This window comes from Lissotriton helveticus, chromosome 5_1, assembly GCF_964261635.1.
Source record: "Lissotriton helveticus chromosome 5_1, aLisHel1.1, whole genome shotgun sequence".
NCBI classification, from domain to species: domain Eukaryota; kingdom Metazoa; phylum Chordata; class Amphibia; order Caudata; family Salamandridae; genus Lissotriton; species Lissotriton helveticus.
Genome location: NC_136065.1, coordinates 478,058,386 through 478,080,040, shown reverse-complemented (window position 1 = coordinate 478,080,040; position 21,655 = coordinate 478,058,386). Strand labels below are relative to the sequence as shown.

General features: G+C 43.2%; 1 protein-coding gene across 8 annotated transcripts in view; it reads right to left on the bottom strand.

Moving 5' to 3' along the window:
• Positions 1 to 21,655, bottom strand: part of PRDM2 (PR/SET domain 2) — a 404,374-nt gene that overhangs the window by 220,144 nt on the left and 162,575 nt on the right. For all 8 annotated transcript variants that reach the window (XM_078642772.1, XM_078642773.1, XM_078642775.1 and 5 more), the window contains 2 exons: positions 18,957 to 19,074; positions 4,582 to 4,685 (listed from right to left, as the gene is read on the bottom strand). In XM_078642772.1, coding sequence (XP_078498898.1) covers positions 4,582 to 4,685; positions 18,957 to 19,074 — 222 coding nt within the window. The remainder of the gene's footprint in view (positions 1 to 4,581; positions 4,686 to 18,956; positions 19,075 to 21,655) is intronic.

The following is a 21,655-nucleotide window of genomic DNA, read 5'->3' as shown; positions in this document are numbered from 1 at the left end:
GGTCCTGAGCCTAGGACCAAAGCCGCAGAGCCTCTCTGCAGAGACAATACGACCCTACTCCTCCCTGTTGGTTTATGTACCACATTGCGGTAGTGTTGTCCGTCAGGATCTGAACCGACTGAACGCAAAGGGAGAGAAGAAAGGCATTGAGAGCCAAACGTATTGCCGGCAATTCTAGAAGATTGATGTGAAACAATCTTTCCTCTGGAGACCAAAGTCCCTTGATCTCCAGATCCTCAAGATGAGCGCCCCACCCCAGAGTGGAGGCATCAGTTATCACTGTGGCCACCGGAGAAGGCGGCTGAAACAGCTTCCCTTGAGACAGGTTGCCTGGAACACTCCACCATTACAGCTCCACTGCAGTGACTCTAGAGATTTTGGCCATTTCCCTGAGATACTCGTTGCATTGAAACCACTGCCTGCGGAGGCACCACTGGAGTGCCCTCATGTGCAAGCGTGCATGGTTGACTAACAGTGTGCAGAAAGCGAATAGACTGAGGAGGCGCAGAACCTTCAGGACTGGAACAGCCACTCCACCTTGAAACATTGAAATCATAGATTGGATATCTAGAATCCTCTGAGGAGGCGGGAAAGCACGACTCAAAGTAGTGTCAAGTACTGCCCCTATGAACAGGTTGCGCTTATACGGCACCAGGTGACATTTATCGAAAAACCCCAGTCAAACAACAGCCGTGTTGTTACTTGCAGATGATGAAGCACCATCTCTGGCAACTGCCTTGAGCAGCCAGTCGTGCAGATAGATGGAAACTGGAATCCCAAACCTTCTGAGATGTACTGCTACCACGGCCATAATCTTTGTGAAGACCCGTGGTGCGGATGAAAGACTTAACGGGAGGACCGCAAACTGGTAGTGTTGAGACCCCACCATAAAACAGAGACACTTCTGATGTGACTCCAAGATGGTAATGTGGAAATACGCATCCTGTTATTCGATCAACACCATCCAGTCTTCCTGCTGCAGCGCCAGCAGAACATGAGCTAGGGTCAACATCTTGAACTTCTCCTGTTTGAGGTAAAAATTCAAGATCCTGAGGTCTAGGATCGGTCTCAATCGTCCATCCTTTTTGGGGGATCAGGAAATACCGGGAGTAACATCCTTGACCTCTTTCCTGCTCCGGAACGACCTCTATTACACCTTTCTGTAGCAAGTACAGGACCTCTTGTTACAGGAACAACAGATGGACCGCCGAACACCAGCCTTGGAGATGGTGGAAAGGAGGGGGATACTTACCAGAAAGCAAGGGCGTACCCATTTTCTACAAGATTCGAAACCTAAAGATCGGATGTAACAGATTTTCAATAATTGTAGAAAATGGGACACCCACCTCCCATGGGTCCAACATGCTCTAAGATAGGGGATATAGAGCTGCTTCCCTGTGGAGCCAGTCGGGGGAACAGGAGAGGAGGAGGAGTAGGAGACTTGCTGGTGAGCAGATCCTCGAAGAAGACCTCTTCCCTTTCCTCTGAAGGTTTATACAGCGGGTTCTGTTGTTGCTGCTGCTGTCAGACCAGAAAAGGAGCAGTCTTCCCAAAGCCCCAAAATCTTCGGTATCCAAAACCCCTAGGATGAGATTGCAAACCTAAAGATCTAGCAGTAGCTCTACTATTTTATAAACACTGTAGTGCTGAGTCAGCCTTGGTCGCAAAGAGTCTAGAGCCATCAAAGGGCAAATCCAACAGAGTGGAATGAACATTAGGAGAGAATCCATCACCCTAGCAACGGAGACAGCCATGTCAAGTCCGGACTGAATATCCTGACAGGCCGCAGCTTAAGTGTCCGACAGCACCTCCGTGAAGTGGCCCTGCACATCCTCTGGCAGTTAAGGAATCACATCTTTAGTGGACTTTATCAATGCATGGATGTAGCGTCCCAACAGGCACGTAGCATTAGTCGACTTCAAAGCCATACTGGCCGATAAAATATCTTTTTAGCCGACTTTTTTGAAACCCTATTCCCCGGAATGGATGCTCTCGGGTGAATGGTGTGTTAAAAACGCTGGATCTCCAGGTGCACCTTGTATCGATCTTGCCACCGTTCTGGATACAGTTGGGGCAGACACAGGCTTTTGCCAAACTTCCATGATGGGTTCCGTCGAAGCTTCATTGAACGGAAGCAAATGTTCCATCACTGATGAAGGGGAGTGAAGAACCTCCGTCAAAATATATGATTTGACCTCTGCAGTGGGCAACTGTAAATCCAGAAGGACAGCAGCCTTCCTTATAACAGAATGGTAGGAAGAAACCTCCTGAAAAGGAAGAGCTTTGGTGATGTATCCAGCCCACTACCTTCCTAAATTCCTTCAAAATCATGCATGGGATCCAATATCGCCTTTCTCCACTTCTTTCTGTTGCTCCTGGAATTCCTCCTTTTCCAGAAGCCTCTGAGCCTCCCTTCTTGATTGTATCTTCGATATCGGCGTCAACAGCGCCAGAGACTTTGGAGCCGGCTTCGATGAAGGCCCTTCAGGGACGGCTGGAGGTGCCGCAAAAAGTCAAGACTGGAGCCTGACGGCACCAGAGAATAGTCCATCCTTCCCTCCTGGGACGGTATCGGCGTCGAGAATCTTGGCTTTGGGAAAGCCCAAGTCGGAGTCATAGGCATGAAGGCCTAGAGTGCCTGTGCATAATGATGGGGTATGCCCATATTGAAGGAAAGCGGTCCCATGGGGCTACCGGGCGCACCGGATAGGTTAACCGCCCTGGCAAACATGCCATACATTGCATTTAAAAAATGCGGATCTGCACCTGAAGCCGCAAAAGGTGGGTACACATCCGGAACAGACTGATGTGGAATCGCCCTAGGTCGCAAGGCTGGTTCTGGCTGGTTCTAGGATGCGGCGCCAAAGACGCCGGGGGCAAAGTGGCCCAGGCAAATGAGTCACCTCCCTGGGCACCAGAGAACCCCTCGGAGTCAGAGAATGCAACGGAGTCACCTGCAGAGATGTTCTTCTTCCCGTGATGACATAGGGCTGGCGACCTCGACTTCGGCGACTTGTCTTTAGAAGAGCGACACTTGGAACTATGATGATGCTTCTTCTTATGTTTTCTCGACGACTTCGCGGTGTGTGGAGTCGGCGACTTTGACCTCGACTTTGTCCTCTTACTACCCATCTTCTGTTTCTTCGCCCGCGCCATGAACGGTTTTGCTTCCATATCCTTGCGCGTCTTCGGGTTCATACGATGCCACAAAGAGCATCGCTCGATGTCGTGGTCAGATGACGGGCACCAAAGGCAATCATCGTGGAGGTCTGTGATGGACAAAAGTCCCCCACATTCCCTACAAGGTTTGAACCCTGATTTTTCTGAGCAGCCATTGCACTGCTACAATTACAGATAGACTGCAACAATGTTAACCACAAAGAAATGGAGTCCTAGGAAAACCGCTACGCGTCGACGGCACGGAAAAAAGGGAACGGACATCAGCACGCCAACGAGGTCTTATGGCTTCGATGACATCTCGGAGTCATTAGCAGAACCATACCATTGTGTCGTCCTCGTCGACGTGGGAGAGCTATGAATTAAGTTTCCATGGAATGCTGCGCATGGGGTAATTCGAAAGGTGAGGAAACTACAGGCAGATGTATCCATCAGAAAGAGGAGGAACTATGGTGGCATTCACATATATACAGCTCCATGTCCCCAGTGATTGGTAGAGAGAGGGGCTCATGGGAAGTGCAGTTTTCAATTTAATAATGTTTCATTGGCTACTGTATTTTCTAAAATTAAAGAAAGAAGAATAATCCTTGTCTCTGTATCCTTAATAGAATTGAAAATTCTTGACGCGATTACTAGTGATTTTAGAGCACTTCACAATTGACACTCACCTAAAGCCTCTCTGTTTCAGCATGATGCATATTATTTATAGTGTGCAAACCCTGTAGTAAGACAGCTGAAGCGATCTTGATTGCCACACCATCCAACACTGATGTGAACTATTTCTTAAGAGGATGACCACATGTATAGAGTCAAAATGCTGTCACAGTGAGAGCATCCAGGGGCTGAAGTGGGCTGAACAATTGACCCATGCTGGATGCTAATGTGAATGACAGCTGCACAAGCCAATGAAGCTAGCTTGAAGTACCTTTATGTATATGTACGTATGTTTTTTTATTTTTAAAACAGGAGTCTGTGAGACAAATAAACCTGTGCCACTAGGCCAGACCTAAAATATTTTCTTGTTTTCTTGTAGGTTGAATTGTCAGTTGGTACACTCGAAATTGTTTCATTTCAGAAGTGTACAGATGTATAGTATAGTGTTTACACCCCACCGTATAAAATGTCCAGATCCGATGTCAGACAAAAATTATTTAAGTTGGAAACTGTGTCTAGCTGCATTGTTTGCTTCAAAGACCGTGATCGAAGTCATTCTTATCAAAACTGAACTGAAGGTGAAAACAAATACTTTGAGAAAATAAGTTGAAATATTCTGGAAAAACCGCGGGAGAGTGCAGCAGAATGTGAACATGCAACAGATATATGCAGCATACCAGTTGAAACCCAAACAATTGTGAAAGTGAAAATGCTTTTCAGATTCACCTAATAATGAAAAAAAGGTCTTACCTCCCACATGTATACATTGCTCTTTACTTGAGATCTTTTTTTCTTCTCTCCAACAAATGGTCCAAACTTTCGCCCCTTTAATATTCGCGTTGTGGTCCAAACACCTGAAAAACAAATCACACGGTTATAAAAGTATGTTTTCTTTAATTTCGCACAGAGCCTAAAAAAACATAACACTCAAAACGTTTTTAAAACAAGCATTGGCATAGCCAATAGGTCTCGCTTTTGGGACCTTATAAGTATTTAGTTATGCAGCACACTATCCTTGGTGCAACAACATCAACTGTTGCATGGTTAAACACTTATAAGGTCCCAAAGGCGAGACCTATTAGCTATGCCAATGCTTGTTCATTATTACTGGCGTTGTTATAATCCAACACACTCCTGTTTAAGCCTTCATGCCAATCATGAGAGATTTTTTCACTCAATCCTAGATTTACACAGAAAAATACCGCCAAGCTGTGACTGGTGGTAAATAAATACCAATGCTAACTCCAGCGTGCATTTTAATCCAGAGTGAACAAAATCGTATAACTCAATAACACCTGCAGACTGTGAGAAGGAGAGAGTGTAAACAGGACATTGAGTGGACCAGGTCCTGCCAGTGCTCAGCACCAGCAGATCTTAAAAGCAGGTACTGAGACGGCTCCCTCTCGGGCTGTCCATTTTTGCCTTCAGTTCACTGCTTGTATGTAACTCCAAATTGTTATGTTTTATATAGCGCAAAGTCGGCTGAAGGTATTGGAGCGCTTTACCTGGGCAACAGTTACATTACACAAGGACATATTTATTTTTTGAATCATAGAATGTTGAGCTCCGGTCAGGCTCTAACCTGCTTTCTTAGCTCTAAAGTGTAGCCTTACACCACAGACCCGCCCACAAGAACCGAAGCATTTTCATTATTATATACAAGGAAGTCATAGTTGTTTCTCTTACACACCTAACAACCATTGACAAAGCCAATAGCCATTGCTTGTAGGTGTAATGTTACTTGTTGTGTTATATATCTGAATGTATGGACAGAAGCAGCAAAATACCAGTGAGGCAGCACACTGTGATAAGTACATATTTTTAACGTAAATGTTTTAAGCCACACCCTTAATCACATAGGTTACGCCCCATTGAGAGACATTCCCAGTTTTTTCATCCCACTTAAAGCCCTGAGTGTAAACATGATTTAAACTCTAGTTAATCGTTCACTTTGCACATGCGTGCAAATAGCTCGTATATGTGCTGAGATATGTGCACATTGTGCAGGGTCGCCTCTAAAACAAAGCAAGAAAGAATTCCCCAGTATGTGCATTTATTTTTAAAGTGGGTTTTCCATGGCGCCACTCTGTTATCCTCCCACCGTTTCAAAGCGCTATGGGATAGAAGGTCGGTGTGCTGTATGAGCACAGTACACAGTCAGCCAAGGCATTTTATTTACTTGCTATGCGAAGTTCAGAGCGCTGTATTCCGCATGTCTGGCAGCGCCGCTCACATTCGACTAGGCCGCCTGCCCCTGGTTACCGAGCGTAGTTGATACGGTACACTGACACGCATGAATCACGCCTAAAGTGTGAGTCTGGCCTTACTTGACCCCATAACTGCCAACCTCCAACATTTTAAAAATCTGGCACCTAGTAAGTGACGAAATATGACAATTTCTCGCTCAGCGCGCAAGGTGCTTGTTGGCTTGCTGTAAGCATCAAGTCATTTTAAGCACTCTGGACCCCCCACTGCACCTTTTAAAATACGGGCCATTATTTCTGGCAAATTGGTCAGCCCCTGTTCTAATCACGGTTTCCAGCGTATTCGCTGCGGCAGGGATGGGATGGAAGTGAGGCCTTACAGTGGCGGGCCTTCAGTGCCCTAGGGATCAAACTTTCCAGTACTTAATTTGTACTGGTAGTTGCTTGTGGTGGCACGGACTTCGTGTTGCGAATTAGATCTTAATGTTTTTCTTCGGGCTTTTTCCAAGAGCAATGTGCATTCATGGAGCTATGTGGCAGCAGCAGCTAGACTGCGCTGCCATAGGCTGGTGGAGTATACGCACCCTCAAAGCTACGGCTTCTCTGCCCCTTTTAGTGAGCGGTGAAATGCCGGGTTTCCGATATGGAGGGCGAAGGCCAATTGAGTATACAAGAACACAAACACAAGAAAGCAAACATGTGCCAGATGACATGATGTAACATAGTATACACACATGCCGACACACTCAGAGGCACTCGCACGCAGTATATATATATATATATATATATATATACACATATATATACATATATATATACATACACCACACACACACATACAACAGGCGCGTGGCAGCGGTGAAATGCCGGGTTTCCAATGTGGAGGGCGGAGGACAATTGAGTACACAAGAACACAAACACAAGAAAGCAAACACGTGCTAGATAACATGATGTAACATAGTATACATGCATACCGACACTACGAGGCACTCGCACTCAGTATATATATATACCACACTCATACAACAAGCGCGCTGCAAAAGTGAAAGAAAACCTAGATTCAAAACAAGGGAGAGTATAAAGGGAGTGGTGTGCACGCGGCTGCGAAAGTGATCGCGATCAAGCGCGCGGCGAGCGATGCGCTTAATGAGCATGAGGAATGCCATATGGCGCCTCTGCTCATAAGTGCGCGCCCGCGCACATGCACGCAAGCGATAGGCCGGAGGTAGCATTTTTTGAAGCTCTTACTTAAAGTCTCGTCCAGCGCAAGCGCTGGGTTAGGCGAGACCTAAAAAATAATTAGAGTTACAAAGCTAGTATCTTACAGCAATAGGATGCTAAAACTCTTTTTACAGAGATTTAACTAATAGAAATAACTGATACAAAGAGTTCAAATGAAACCAACTATTCTATTTGTTGAATCAAGAGGAAACGATTATACACCATTGGACTTTATTAAAGAAAGGCCGGAGGTAAATCATGTATTTAGAAGGGGTGAAGGAGTAAGGTGGCATGCAAACAAGCCCAAGTGGTTTATAAGTGAAACTGGTTCTCATGTAAAGCACTCCAATGCCTTTGGCTCGAGGTTTAGCTATATAAAAAACTGCGAAAAAGATAATTGCATTAAAAAAAACAAAAAAAAAAACAAAAAAAAAAAAAAAAAAAAAAGAAGAAGGAGGAGCTTAATTAGAACTGCCTTTTTATTCGCCATGAAGGTAATGCTAACAAATTTCCTAACACACCCAATTTTATTGACAATTTCAAGAAAGAGTCCTTCCACAGCTAACTAAATACAAAGTCAGATTTTAACTGTTTATTGTCTAGAGAGCAGAAACCGTAGTGTTGACACAACTATTTGTTTACAGATTTCGCCCTTACACTGCTGCAGGGATGTACAAAATGTGCTTCATTTGCATAATTAGGCGATACTTCAGGTAAATTACGGAAAATGGAAGCATGATTGCCAATGCGAAACATGCTTTTGATGCTAAATCTTTGCACAAAAGGCATACTGGAGTCTGTTTTGGGCAGGACGCCTAATTTCATAATAAAAAAAATATAGCTCAAAAACCTCAAGCACCACAAACTGCGAACGCTCACATTCTGGTTGGTTGCGCTGTTCCTTCGCGCTAAAATGTTTCCATGGGTGGCAAACATTTACGCAACTGTGCACAATACCGTAATTTCCTATAACAAATGTAATGCAAAATTACCAAAATAACGCAGGATAACTCTGGTGTAAAGGACATTTCTCCTGGGCCTATTACATAGCAGCAGGGTGAGATTTTCAGCAACTGGCACACTGAAACGGAGTTAGAGGTGACTGCCTATTACAATAAATTATAATATACTTGCTAATTTTCAACTACCTACTGTCACATAATATATACTTACCTCTTTCATTGGTATACTGTAGTGACCAGCACATTCACATCATGCGTTCAAACTGGAAAGTATCCAGTACTCACTACATAAGGCTGTGATCGAGCTCCAAGGTTAGTCTATAAAATCACCTCCTCTCGCATTCATACATTCAGATGCAAACTGCTTATTTTATTCAGTATCACGAACCTCACATCACGTTAGAGCAAACCATTATGTGGTACGGTAAATTACTAGTCCTATGACGTACCCTCTGTGTCTCGTCTTCTTGTTCCTACAGTTAATGACATGGTGGGTGGTCCTTGGTGGACATTCTATGGAGCTTTAATCTATGCGAGGGGAAGACCGCATTGCTGCTACTGAGGAGTTTTACCTGGGGTTATACCATGTGGACCTGTAAAGTGAACTGATGTCCTATGTACTTTAAAAATTAAGTAGGTGTCCAATATCTACCTGCCTCCAGTCATTTTAATGCAAAACTCAAGTCATTCCATTGAGGTAGAGTCTAAAAAGGTATTATACATCACAGTGTGTCATGGACAAATTCACATTACACTCCCACTCAGATAAATGAAATTCAAGTGCAAAGATTGATTTAACTGGATTACCTTATAAATGCTCACTAAGTCTGGTCATCCTCTTTTTCTCCTCTGCATACATTCAATCCTGCACACACACAAAATAACACACAGCCTTTCAAGGTGGTGTTGTAATTCATACGAGCCCACTGCCTAACACAATCATGGTCCTGTATTTTCCATAGACAGCCCTCTTTTTGGTTAGACGCACAGGGATCTGGTTATGAAAAGACTTACTGTGGGCATTCTAAAAGCTTCCCTGGGATTGCATTCACCCATTGGTTTTGTGGTTTGTATCTCGCATTTTCGGCTTTCTATTTGCTGGTTTTGTTTATTTTAGGCTGTTCAGCATGTCTTTGCTCCTCGGAGCAAAGCTTGTCCCATTGCTCCTTTCATTTTCCAAGAGTCCTTGCTTTCTGTAAACAAGCTTCTACATTTTGCTCTTATCTTGTCACATTTGATGTGCGTTCAAAGACAGACTCCAAATGTCAGGCTCGGTCTTCTGAAAGACAATGGTGTTTGCATTTCTTTCTCGGACTTCAAAGTGAGAGGATTAATGTGACAATCTTGCCAGGTACTGAGAAAGAAAAGATTTTTTTCCAGCACACAAAAACATGTAACGGTCTGGTAATTAACTGTACAAATATTCCAGCATGCATCAGAATGGGGAAAGCAAAATGGAGCAAATGTTTTTGTAATTCGGAAGTGCGGTGGAAAAAAATATTTTAATATGCTCAGAACAAACCAGTACCCTAGGTGATGCCGTTTCCACACATTATCGTTTGTGCGCTGAATAGTTTTTATCAGTTAAACTTATTTGCGCAAATGTAATGATCATTTCAACTGAAAACGTGTTGTTTGTAATGGCATTGCGCTAACACACCATGCATTCTCTACTCTAAGCCTCTCCAATCTACGCCACTTCACTAAGCCACTCTACTACTCTAAACTATACAACACTCCACTCTACAACACTCCACAATACTCTACTCCACTCTAGGGCACTCCATGCCACTTTACTCCACTTTATGCCCGTCCACTCTACGACTGTTTACTCCATGGCACTCTACTTCTCTCCACTACACTACACTATGCCACTTCACTCTGAGCCACTCTAAGCCACACATCTACTCCACTGTACACCAATCTATGACACTAGTCTACAACACTCCACTCTACTACACTTTATTCCACTCTATGCCCCTCCACTTTACGCCCCTAATATGTAGGGGTGGGTGGAAAATTCCGTTCTGCTCTTGGAAATTGCGAAATTTCTGCATTCTTGTGTTCCGCACGGAACGTGAATATGTTGAAACTTCCACGATCCGCGACGGAACGGAATTCGGGGGGCATGAGGTATTTTAAACCTCACCCGGAAGCACTTGCATTAGCCCAAGTGTCCACTTCCCTCCCTCCCTCTCTTTCCGTCCGTCCGTCCCTACCTCGATCTCGATCCTACGGACTTGCTGGCTAACTTACTCCAGTTGTTCCCCAGTGAAATGGATCCAAAATCAAATTAAACTCTGTTGCTGGAAAAGCAGTCTGTTTCTTTCATTTTTCTCTTTTAAAGTGCAGCGTCTGGAGACACTTGCAGGAGGCAGAGCCCGAGTGTCACTGTCCACTTCTCTGCCTCCCTCCCTCCCTCCCTCTCTTTCCGTATCGAGATCGAGGTAGAGACGGACGGAAAGAGGGAGGGAGGGAGGCAGAGAAGTGGACAGTGACACTCGGGCTCCTGTAAGTGTCTCCATTGAGACACTGCACTTTGTAAGAGAAAAATGAAAGAAACAGACTGCTTTTCCGGCAAGTCAGTAGGATCGAGATTCTCGATCCTACTGACTTGCTGGAAAAGCAGCCTGTTTCTTTAATTTTTCTCTTTCAAAGTGCAGCATCTGGATGGAGAAGGGCGGGAAAAAAAGGTGAAGAAAACGTGAAAAATAAATAAAGCACGGCATAAATAAAATAAAAAAAGCAAGACACGGTGACCAGGTTGGGTTTATATTTTATTCTCACACAAACACAGTAGAGCCACTTTACAGGCGATACTTTCGACGGGTGCAGCAAAATCTCCGAGAGCACGCAAAATTTCACATGCTCGCGGAGATTTCTTGCCGTTTTGTGGAATTTTGCGAAAGGCCCCTCTGCAAATTCCGCCCACCCCCACTAATATGTAGCCATGCTGAATAGCAGCCACGCTGGTGTACAACATGACTAAACGCATTGGCAAAAGCCAACAGCTCTTGCATAGGCAAGACCTATTGGCTTTGCCAATGTTTGTCTTAGAATTTCACATTTAAGAAAATGTACCACCTTTCCCCATCGCTTTGGATTCTGACGCTAGCTTTTCAGGGTGTGAGGGCAGTGTGAAATTCTTTTTCTTAAATAGCCCTACACAGTAACGTACTAACGTGCTGAGATTTTGGTAAATGCCCTGATCCTGCACAGCTGCAACCTAAATGACTCCATAAAATAAAAGAAATCGGATTTTTTCAATCACTACACACAATGCCAAATGTTTGGCCTAAAAGTGCCTCAAAATTATACCATCATGATTGGCAATCTATATCACAGTAATGAAAGGACTATTTGTTTATTTATTTCCAATATATATTTGCCTCCTTTATTTTAACATAACTAACAGCATATCACATTACCACTATGGCACAGAAAGAAAGAATTGCTAAATTCTAACTTCTCTATCACTGCCTGCACAAAAAACTAAAATAAACAGGTAAGCTCCTCTCTTTAAATCCTGGTTAACGTTGGTCTTAAAGGAAACACAATAAATACATTCTCAAACGTAATTAACTACAAAGAATAAATAAAAGCTTACAGGGCGAATATAGGACTTGTAAAAAGCAAATTCTTTAAGCAAGAGATGTTTAATTGTCACTGTGTGAAGAACGATATTTTTTCAGGTCCACAAATAGATCATGTATCTGTTAATGTAATCCTGAATAATCAGTAATACTCACATCAAATTCTTTGAACTAAAGTTGTTTTTTATTTTTGCGTATGATGTAAAAACATCCGTCCAAAGTTAATTCATTCTCCTTTGCCGTGTAAATCAGTCTCGTCTACAAAACACCCATGCTAATCCAAACCTCTGTTATAAGAACCTCAATGTAGTTTCATTCAGCGTTTGACTCCTTACTACAGTCACAATTTCCCATCTCAGCAAACCCTCACTTGGAAAACCAATCCGATAGTCATTTGCCCTCCAAAATACCTCAATAATCCAACTCAAACAATTGCTCACAGTTATTCATCAATGTCAATGTTTCCCTCCTGTCTAGTTCTGTTAGTTCACTTCAAAAAGCTTTCGTGACATCCATTTTGAAAATGCTATGGCCACTTTAGCAAAATGCCACATGATTTAAAAATCTTAACATGACCATCCAATCAAAGATGTGTCTGGAGTCTAACAATCAAGTCGATTCACATCAAGTTGGATTCAGCCCACAACACTATACGAAACACGTGCTTCTTCCTTTAGTGATAGAGCCTCCTGCTGCAACAGGAGGGCTCAGAATCAAACATTTTGCCAGATTCCTCTCCACTTGGATGGTTGAAATAAGATCCCATAGCACTCTGGTCTCAGAGAACTAGCCCATTATTTAGACTCATGTTTAGTTTGAATTACCTCATTTTTAGATGTGATCAGTTAAAAAAAATGATTCATTCAATAACGGACTATGTCTACACCAAGGTAGTCAACTCAGATGAATCGTAGTGACATATTTGATGAGAATGAGCCAGGTTGTATTGTCACTAAGAAATGTGAGACGCAAGGCATGAGGATGCTGAGAACAGGAAAGACCCTACAGTTTAGGAGTAAAAGTGGCAAAATGAACATAACCGTATTCTATCAGGGGTCCCTGGATCGGTCTTATTCACAACTTGTCAGTACCTCTCAAAGCAATACAAAAAATAAAGCGAGGAGGGAAAGCAGAAACAGGATTATGGAAAGCAACGGTTCCCTAAGACCGCTTAGTCAAATTCCGTATTGCCCTCGGAAGCAAAAAAAAATTCCAAAACTTTTTATGCAGGTTTTCAACATCGCTGGCATGCAAATTGCTCAGAAACAAACGTGTCTAACATTTTACAGACCCTGCCAATGCTCTGGTGGAAAGTGCATATGCATTGGATGAAAGATGCTAACTGTGTATCGTATATTACAGAGAGAGGTTAAAAGTCAACAATCTGGCAAAAGTGATTTTGGATGCTGGCTTACTGACCACTGTAACACCATAAGTGAAAAAGAGTTGACCAATAAAATAAAAACTGGACAGAAGAGGGTCCCTGAAAATTGAAGATAGGAGATGGCAAATCAGGGCAAAAGATCAGTTCAATAAACAGGAGTACTGCCTCTCCACTTATTGTTTCATAGGTGAAACTCAATTTGTAGAAATTTATATATTTCGTTATTCAAACGTATTAAGAGAGAATGGTTTAGCTCATACATTTATTTTATACTTTTTCTTTTATACATGTCATACGAAGTTCAGAAAACACAGTCATTAGTATATCCAATTATAAATCTACGCATTCACATAGGTTTATATTGGGCTCCTTGATCATACCACAAACATCTAAAAACCATACCCAAATATCAACACAACCAGCCACATTCAATCCACATTATTCAATCTACTCTCTAAAAATAATGGCTTATTGACATTTCATTAATTCATGGCTCATCCATATATTAATCACTGTTGGTTTACATTGGGTTCAAACAGAATACAATTTTTTTTTATAGTATTATTTTATGATCTGAATAGACTAATAAAATGTGCCTTCTTATGTCAATAAATAGTAAAAATGCACCAAAGCGCATTTCGGTGAAGAAATGATCCAATCTTATAAAGCCACCTTCCTCAAGGTGCAGAAACGTATATGGAACAGTGGCAGAAACCCTCCAAGTCAAAGGGAAGACGTTCAAGGGGCCCATTTCAATTGGAATTAGGTCTGTAAACATGTCATGAAAAAAGACAACTTATAGATACTTCTAATAATCTCAAAACATAGGGAAAATTACATATTTCAACAATGATAAAGAGAGGCAATACCACACATGTCCCTGGTTTAAAACAGTTTCTGAAAGGTCAATGTAAAAAATCAAAAAGAACACCAACACTAAATGCATCGTCCCATGTTCAATCAGATAACTTTTTTGTGAAAAGGGAAGCAGTGCCATATAGACCCACATATTTGTACTATAACATTACCTTACTTTACACCCCAAGAGAGAAGAGACATCAAGAGTCATTTCTATATTGAACCTATTTTGAGAGTATAGAGTATAAATCTTCTTAAGAGAGATATCCACACTGGGCTGAACAAAAGAGTTCACAACATAGAGTCTATAATCTATCTAAATCAGCATTTCCAGCGTTCGCGAATTCTTTTCTACGAGCCTTCAACTGAATTGAGTTATAATCCTGTGCTCGGCACATCAGATGAGTTGACATGAGGACCATCTAACTTGGATTCCATTAACTCGGAGTACCGCGCTGTCCCATCTCGTGCATTAACTCTACACTACCTCTACTTCAGTATATTTAGTGCGCATAGATCTATATTGATTGAAGCAACTCCTTGACATATATGGTGAATCTATATTAAAACTCCCTCCGATATGATGTCCCTAGAGCCATCTGCTCTAGTAGTTTTCGTATATAGTAATACTGCATGATATCAGTGCTCTGTCGGGCATGGGATGTGCTTCACACTGGTGCGGTGAGTGGGGAGGCTTATGATCTTTCCACTGTTTTGCCTTGACTTGCCAACTAGAATAACTACATTTCCAACAAAAACCCATCCAAAAATGTTTTGCCACATTATATTGAGACCATCCTGCATGAATTATCTCTATGTTTTTCTAAAATCTGGCAGCAATAAAACATATATACCTGTAACTATATGCCCTTGTGAATGCCGGCCCTTTTGTTAAATGAGGGAATGCATGTGTCTGTATATACATATTGAGCTTTTGATCTTATTGATACAGGTCTCACATGGCAGTGCAATTGTCATTCTATATATAACCTCTGAGCCACTGTTCTTGTCGACATGGTCCTCAGGTTATATTCTCTAGACTAAATTTTCATTTACAAGCGAGGCCATTTGGCTTTGCCATTGCTTGTTGGATTTCTTGCTGCTTTTGTGAAAGTGTGAACAAACAATACTCTGTATTCTTTATTTTTTAAGAATAAATGTTGTGGTGGCTTAAAACCTATTGAGCCTTTTTCATTCTATAGATAAATCTTACCTTCTGGAAATGTACTCTACTCGAATTAAGATTCAGCAGGATATCCCACCAACTGAAAAATAGCCTCATGTGCCAAAATCAAACATGTACAAGCATCTCACAATCATAAAACACAGAACTAATACGGAGTACATATACTGCACAATAAGGTACCCCTAACAGAGAGATGAGAGAATAGTGTCTTATTTTGTACCACTGAAATTTTCATGACCGCAAATTGGCATGTTTTTTTTCTTTAATCTTATGGCTTTTTTTTTTATTGTACTTGAGTATGTTTAAGGATACAGGTATGCCTGTGTCAAGTGACTTGTGTATAGGAGTACATGTTGGGACAACGATGGGTTCATGAGAAGTTGTTGTGCAAAGGTATGCCTGGAAGCTATATGCAGGTGTGTGAGAAAGTGATGTGTGTGTGTGAGAAAGTTAAGTGTGGGTGTGCGGAAGTTAAGTGTGTGTGTGTAAGTGTGTGTGTGTGTGTGTGTGTGGGGAAGTTAAGTAATTGTAAGTGTGTGTGTGTGTGTGTGTGTGTGCGTGCGTGCGTGTGTGCGTGTGCGTGTGCGGAAGTTGAGAGTGAGGAAGTTAAGTGTGTGAGGAAGTGGTGTCTATCTGTCTCTACTCCTTGGTGTCCAACGGTAATCTGTGAAGAGTCTCTGTGATTGGAGTGGTGGAAACAGAGTGCAACAACGAGGTGAAAACCTAATATTGCAGTGCATACAGGTATTCGGGAATTCGAGCATTCTTGTGTATTTTAAGACTGGTAATGCAATGTAAGAGTTTTATTGTCGGGGGAGCAAGAAGTGAAAAGAGAACTCAGGAGGGACCGAAAGAAGGTAAGGGAAGAGGAGCTAATCAAAGAACAGGCTGGGATTGGTAAGAGTCCGAGAGGAGCAGATGTAGACACAAAGATGACACAGGAGCCCAAGGAATCCATGCAGAGACAGTGAGAGTACTAACAGCGAGAAATTAAGTAGTCCCAGTTCTCCCTCCGGTCCCACCTTCCAGGGATCATCCCTCACTTGTGAAACATGGGGCACCCAATAGTGGCATGAAGGCATATTCAGAGCAACAAGCACAGGCAGTTCCCTATCATTTTTACAAAGATTCACAGAAAGAATGTACTTCAGGCAGCGGGAGGTTCATGAAGGGCTCCGTTAGAAGTCAAGGTTCTCAGCTTTCACTGTGCACCCCAAAAACGCTCCGCGCCACTAAATACAGCTTAGCCTTTACACAAGAGGGCAATCTGTAACAGGAGCTCAGCAGTGTCATGATTCATAGCTGGATAGTGTCTGCAGCTTTAAGTGCACAGTCCAAACTGCTATGTAAAACAAGAGGTAGTATTGGGCCAGCACTTATGGTGTGGCGCTTGCAACCACTGGGGCAGAGTGCCCTGTGGGTGTTGAAGACCAGTGAGGGGCAGGTCTGGAGCCAGCGGGGTGTGGCCAAGATGGCAGGCGCAATGGTTGCATGCTAGCAAGCTCCCGTACTGTGACCGTATAAATAATCATGCATACTGATTATCGGTCTTTCCTGAACGGCTTCAATAATCCCTCGAACCCCAATGAGACCAGATGGAAGGTCCAGGGTCCCACAGTGGATAGCGGTACCTGAAGCCTCTGCGCAGGATCTACCCCCAGGTTCTGGGGAGGCCGCAAGCCAGAGCTGAGGCGTGCTGCAGGACCTCAATGCAGGGAGCGGTGAAGACCGGAAACCATGACACAAGAGGAGCCTCATGCGGGAATCAGGCCATGTGATTTATGACATGCTCTAGAGATACTCACCACAATGCAAAAAGTCAACCCGAATACTTGCTGAGACTCTTACTAGTGACCGCAGAGAAGTGTGACATTGACCCACATCCTAGTGCCCATAATTACAATTTGAGAACACCGTCATCACCGCACTGTATGCAATGTAAGCAATCATACCTAGAAATACTCCTATGTGTACCTACTACAGCAGTAGATGCAATACCAGAAAAGTATTGCTACAATTTACACAAATCATTTTACACCATATATGTTAAATGTTAAATGTTAAAGATTTCTAAAGCGCATGGCTGCCCGTAAGCGTCCCAGCGCTGACAGAAGTACAGGCGAGATCAAGAGAAAGTTTACGGGAACAGCCAGGTCTTCAGAGACTTTCGAAATGACAGCAGATTGGGTTGGGCTCGGAGATCAGGGGGAAGAGAGTTCCATAATTTGGAAGCGATATAGGAAAAACGCCGGCCTCCTGATTGCGCCCTCTTGATCCTAGGCGGCCGGGTCAAGTAGGCATTGGAGGATCGGAGGGTTCTGGCGGTGGTATAAGGAGTGACCAGGTCTTTCAGAATAGGGGGAGCTTTCCCGTTGAGAATTTTATGCGTTAGGCAAAGCGCCTTAAAATGCACTCTTTCCAGGACGGGCAACCAATGCAGTGCTCTGATTGCCGGTTTGGCCGAATCGCGACTCTTGGTGTTGGTGAGAATCCGTGCGGCGGCATTTTGCACTATCTGGAGTTTGGTTGTTACTTTCCGTGGTGCGCCAAGGTACAGGGAGTTACCGTAGTCCAACCTGGACAGGATGAGGCCCTGGACAAGGAGTTTTCTCGACTGAAAAGGGAGCAGCGGAAGGATCTTCCGGGCCGTGCGCAAGAGACCATAGCAGACTCCAGCCGTTTTCCTTGCTTGGGTGTCCATAGTAAGGTTTTGATCCAGCCACAGCCCGAGGCTTTTAATCTCGGGTTTGGGAGTTGGAGGCAGACCCATGCATGGGGGCCAAAGAGAGTCCGGACGGAAGTGAGACTGATTCCCCATCACCAGTATCTCAGTTTTGTCACTGTTAAGTTTCAAATGAGACCTGTCCATCCAGCTGGCTATATCTTTCAGGCAGGAGTACAAATTGATGGTAGGATTTTCCTGCTGACTAAGAGACAACCAGCTGGGTGTCATCCGCATATGTGAGAAGTTTAATTCCATATGGGGTGACAATCTTTTCAAGAGGGGACATATATATGTTGAAGAGCGTAGGGCTCAAGGATGAGCCCTGTGGCACTCCGCAACGTATAAACTACACATATAATATAAACTTGTTATTTATAACACCTACCAACTCAAAATATAACAAGGCAGCGAATAAACACAATGCAGCCATCAAAATGTAGTGCTTGTTAATGTGACCCAATCAGTACCAGGTTTGATAGGTGCTCCCTAAGCGTCCACCTGAAAAGCACCCCCACATAATACCATGACCAGCAGAATGGATGTGTCCGAGGTCACTTCAAAATTTACGATGCAAGCCTGATGCTGGTGGGTCAAAGGGGAATTTTTCATTGGTAGGCTCAAATAACTTCTCACAAAAACGGCAAAGGAAGGCAGTAGGTTCTTAATAGGCAGAGATAAATTCTTCTTTAACCATTGTTACTTCACACATCCTGCTACAGCCTTCTTAAAGATTTTTGGCAAATCGGTCGATGCAAAACAAAGAGCACATCGAGAAAAGTCACAGCTTTAACCCCTTGCTCGTAGGAGATAAAGGGGGCCAGTCGAAACACAAGAGTTAAAGTAGCAAAGATTAAAATGGCTGTAGGTAATATCTGCACTAACTTGGTGGGTACGAGTTCAGCGTGTTCTGTAGGATTTCCGGTGTACTAGTGAGGGTTAGGAACAAAGAAGGTTACAATATTTATCTAGCCACTTAAATATTTCACACTTACCAAGACGGGCCTTATTAACAGCTGATGGGAAAAGCTTCACTTCATCAGGAAGAGTGTCAAACACATGTTGAGGTACATCAGCCAGTGTCTCGTCTTCTTCTACAGTTGTGTGTCCATCCTGCAAGCGAAAAATTGAGTAGGTTTATGCGCACTGATTTGATCTGTAGAAAAACTAATAAAACTGAACAAAACATATGCATACTATTTTAGAGAGTGACAATCACGGAGGTTTACAGACTTATAGGTCATTAAGATGCATAGCAATAAGCGGGAAGCGCCCGTACTCAGGTACTGTTTGTGCTGGCGAGGACAGAGACACAGAATCAGCAAAACCCACTTCCCTGCACCAACAAATCAACGAGAAACTGTGGCAGCAAAAGAAAATGAGCCACAGTGGTTAAAGTCTATGGAATGTAGCTTAAGAGTTTGAAAGGCAACCATCAGAGTAGCAGACCACGTACTTACCTTGGGATGGCCTTGCGGCACGGAAAGGCGGTGAGAGAGGGGAGGGGTACCAGAACACTGCACTCGATACCCAGGCCTGCCGGTAGGCAGGTCACACCAAATAAGTATGGCAGCGAGTTGGGCCTAAATAGAGATGGTGGAATACTCCTGAATCACATAGTCTTTTAAGCTCCAGATAAAGGGGCTCAAGGTGACAACAATAAACGCCGGATTATGCATGACAAAGAAACACTTTTGCGACATGACAAAGGTGTCTGCATGTTTGATTTATGACTGGATTAATATTGCTATTTTATTTATGACTTGATTTAGGACTTAGGAGTGATTTACGCTTTGATATATGACCTGGTAACAATCAGGCCATGTGATTTATGACATGCTCTACAGTAAATCGTTTCTTTGATGCCCAATTATGTACGTGCAAGAAGTTTTATGACCCTCGCTGTTAAAGATTTGTGGGGTGGTTTGGTGCAATGTGAAATAAGGCTGTGGCCAATAAATTCCAAACCGCTTCATGCATCCAGCGTTTTAACATGAATGGGAGTACCCGCGTGCGAAATTTATTGCTGTTGTCAATGTTACTGTCTTTTAGCCTCCCCCAAACAATTTGTTTACCGGAACTGATTTTATAGGCGACTAAAACATCTTAATTATATATCCATTTGGAAGTAAGCACTAATCATTGTAAACATAGCATGCAGGCTGTGTATATCTGCACCATATTGAGAACAACAACAGAACCTCCTAAATGCTGTAGTTGATCAAATGTGTTTTTTAAATGTAACACGAGTCTGTAGACTGCATAGGGCACACATTCGGTTACACGTTGCTACTCTTGTGGTGACAGAGTGGGGTGGGAATGGGCTAAGAGGTTGCTCCTGGCTGCTGTGCTAATAGGCCCTTCAGCTCAGAGGAGCGAAAGGTCCCTGTGACCCTGTTCAGTCTGCCGCAACTTCGATGTTGGGACATTTATTAACCATTCCAATGCTGAAGCTGCTAAGTGAAGGCGCAACAACATCTTGATATACGGAAATGCTGCTGCTTTGCTCGACAGATGGGAAAACACATCACAAACAATAGAGTGGGATGCAAACAGACACGAGCAGCATCTAGCATGCTCGATGTGCTTCGGAATTAGAAGTGTGTACAATTAAGCATCTGTCTGCAAAATAAAGCAGCTAGGAGCATTTGCAAGCTCGAAGCATTGTTCTCTTGTCTGGTTGACCTTCGAATTCGAAGAATGAATGAACTACACACAGCATGTGTATGCAGTTCATAACAAGCATTTGCAATGCAATAGGTCTCGCATTATTAAAGTGTGAGCTATTGGTGTTGCATTATGTAGCAATGCCAGTGTCGTGTATTTCTATAGGTTCTGATTCGATCCCCCTATTCCTGACCCTATTCTGGTTAAACTTACTAGCTAGTTAACTAACAGTCAGCCCATGAGGCAAGAAATCCCCCATGATGCAGATACCGTTATCTGACGCAGTCACACTACGGCACAGGAACGTGTTATCTGATTAGGTCATAACGCTTGAGATCTAATTAGACAAGCGACATTCCTCCAGCCCCTGATAAGGCATACGACGTTCTCATAACAAATCCAACCTATGACAACCTGGATAATCCGTGCGGCCATTGTTTTGATTTCACAGAGAACTTTAGTAAAGAATGTGCTAACGAGCAAGTCGTATGACATCTTTATTGACGTACCTATGTCCATCCTTACGTCAATCTCGGCACCTTTAAGGTATAAATATTGCCGACCTTGCCCTATGCAAACACACGCGTGGTGACAAGACGGAGCAGCCATACTTGCCGAAGCCGAGAGCAGAAGCAGACCCCGCAGGCAGCAGCCCCGCCTTCCTGACGCGCTGAGAGACGCGCTGCTATCTCAAGCCGAGAGACCCAGCACCGGCGCTTCTGGGCAGCCCTCGCAGGCAGCCTGGAATATCGAGAGCAGAGAAAGAGATACCATTCCTCATTCATCCTAAATTCCAGGTACAGAACTGAATAACCCCTCCTAGAGAATTCTTTAGTTATTCACTTGGCAAAAACAAACTTAACTTAAACTGTAACTTTCTATTCCCGCCCACGCATTAGACTTAGGTCAGGTACACGGGGTAGGCGTATTTAGAAACACCAGTTGAGTACGTTTAGTCAAAATGTATATGTGTATGTAAATATATTTTAATCATTTTAAACATCATATGGCTCAGAAACCATATCAA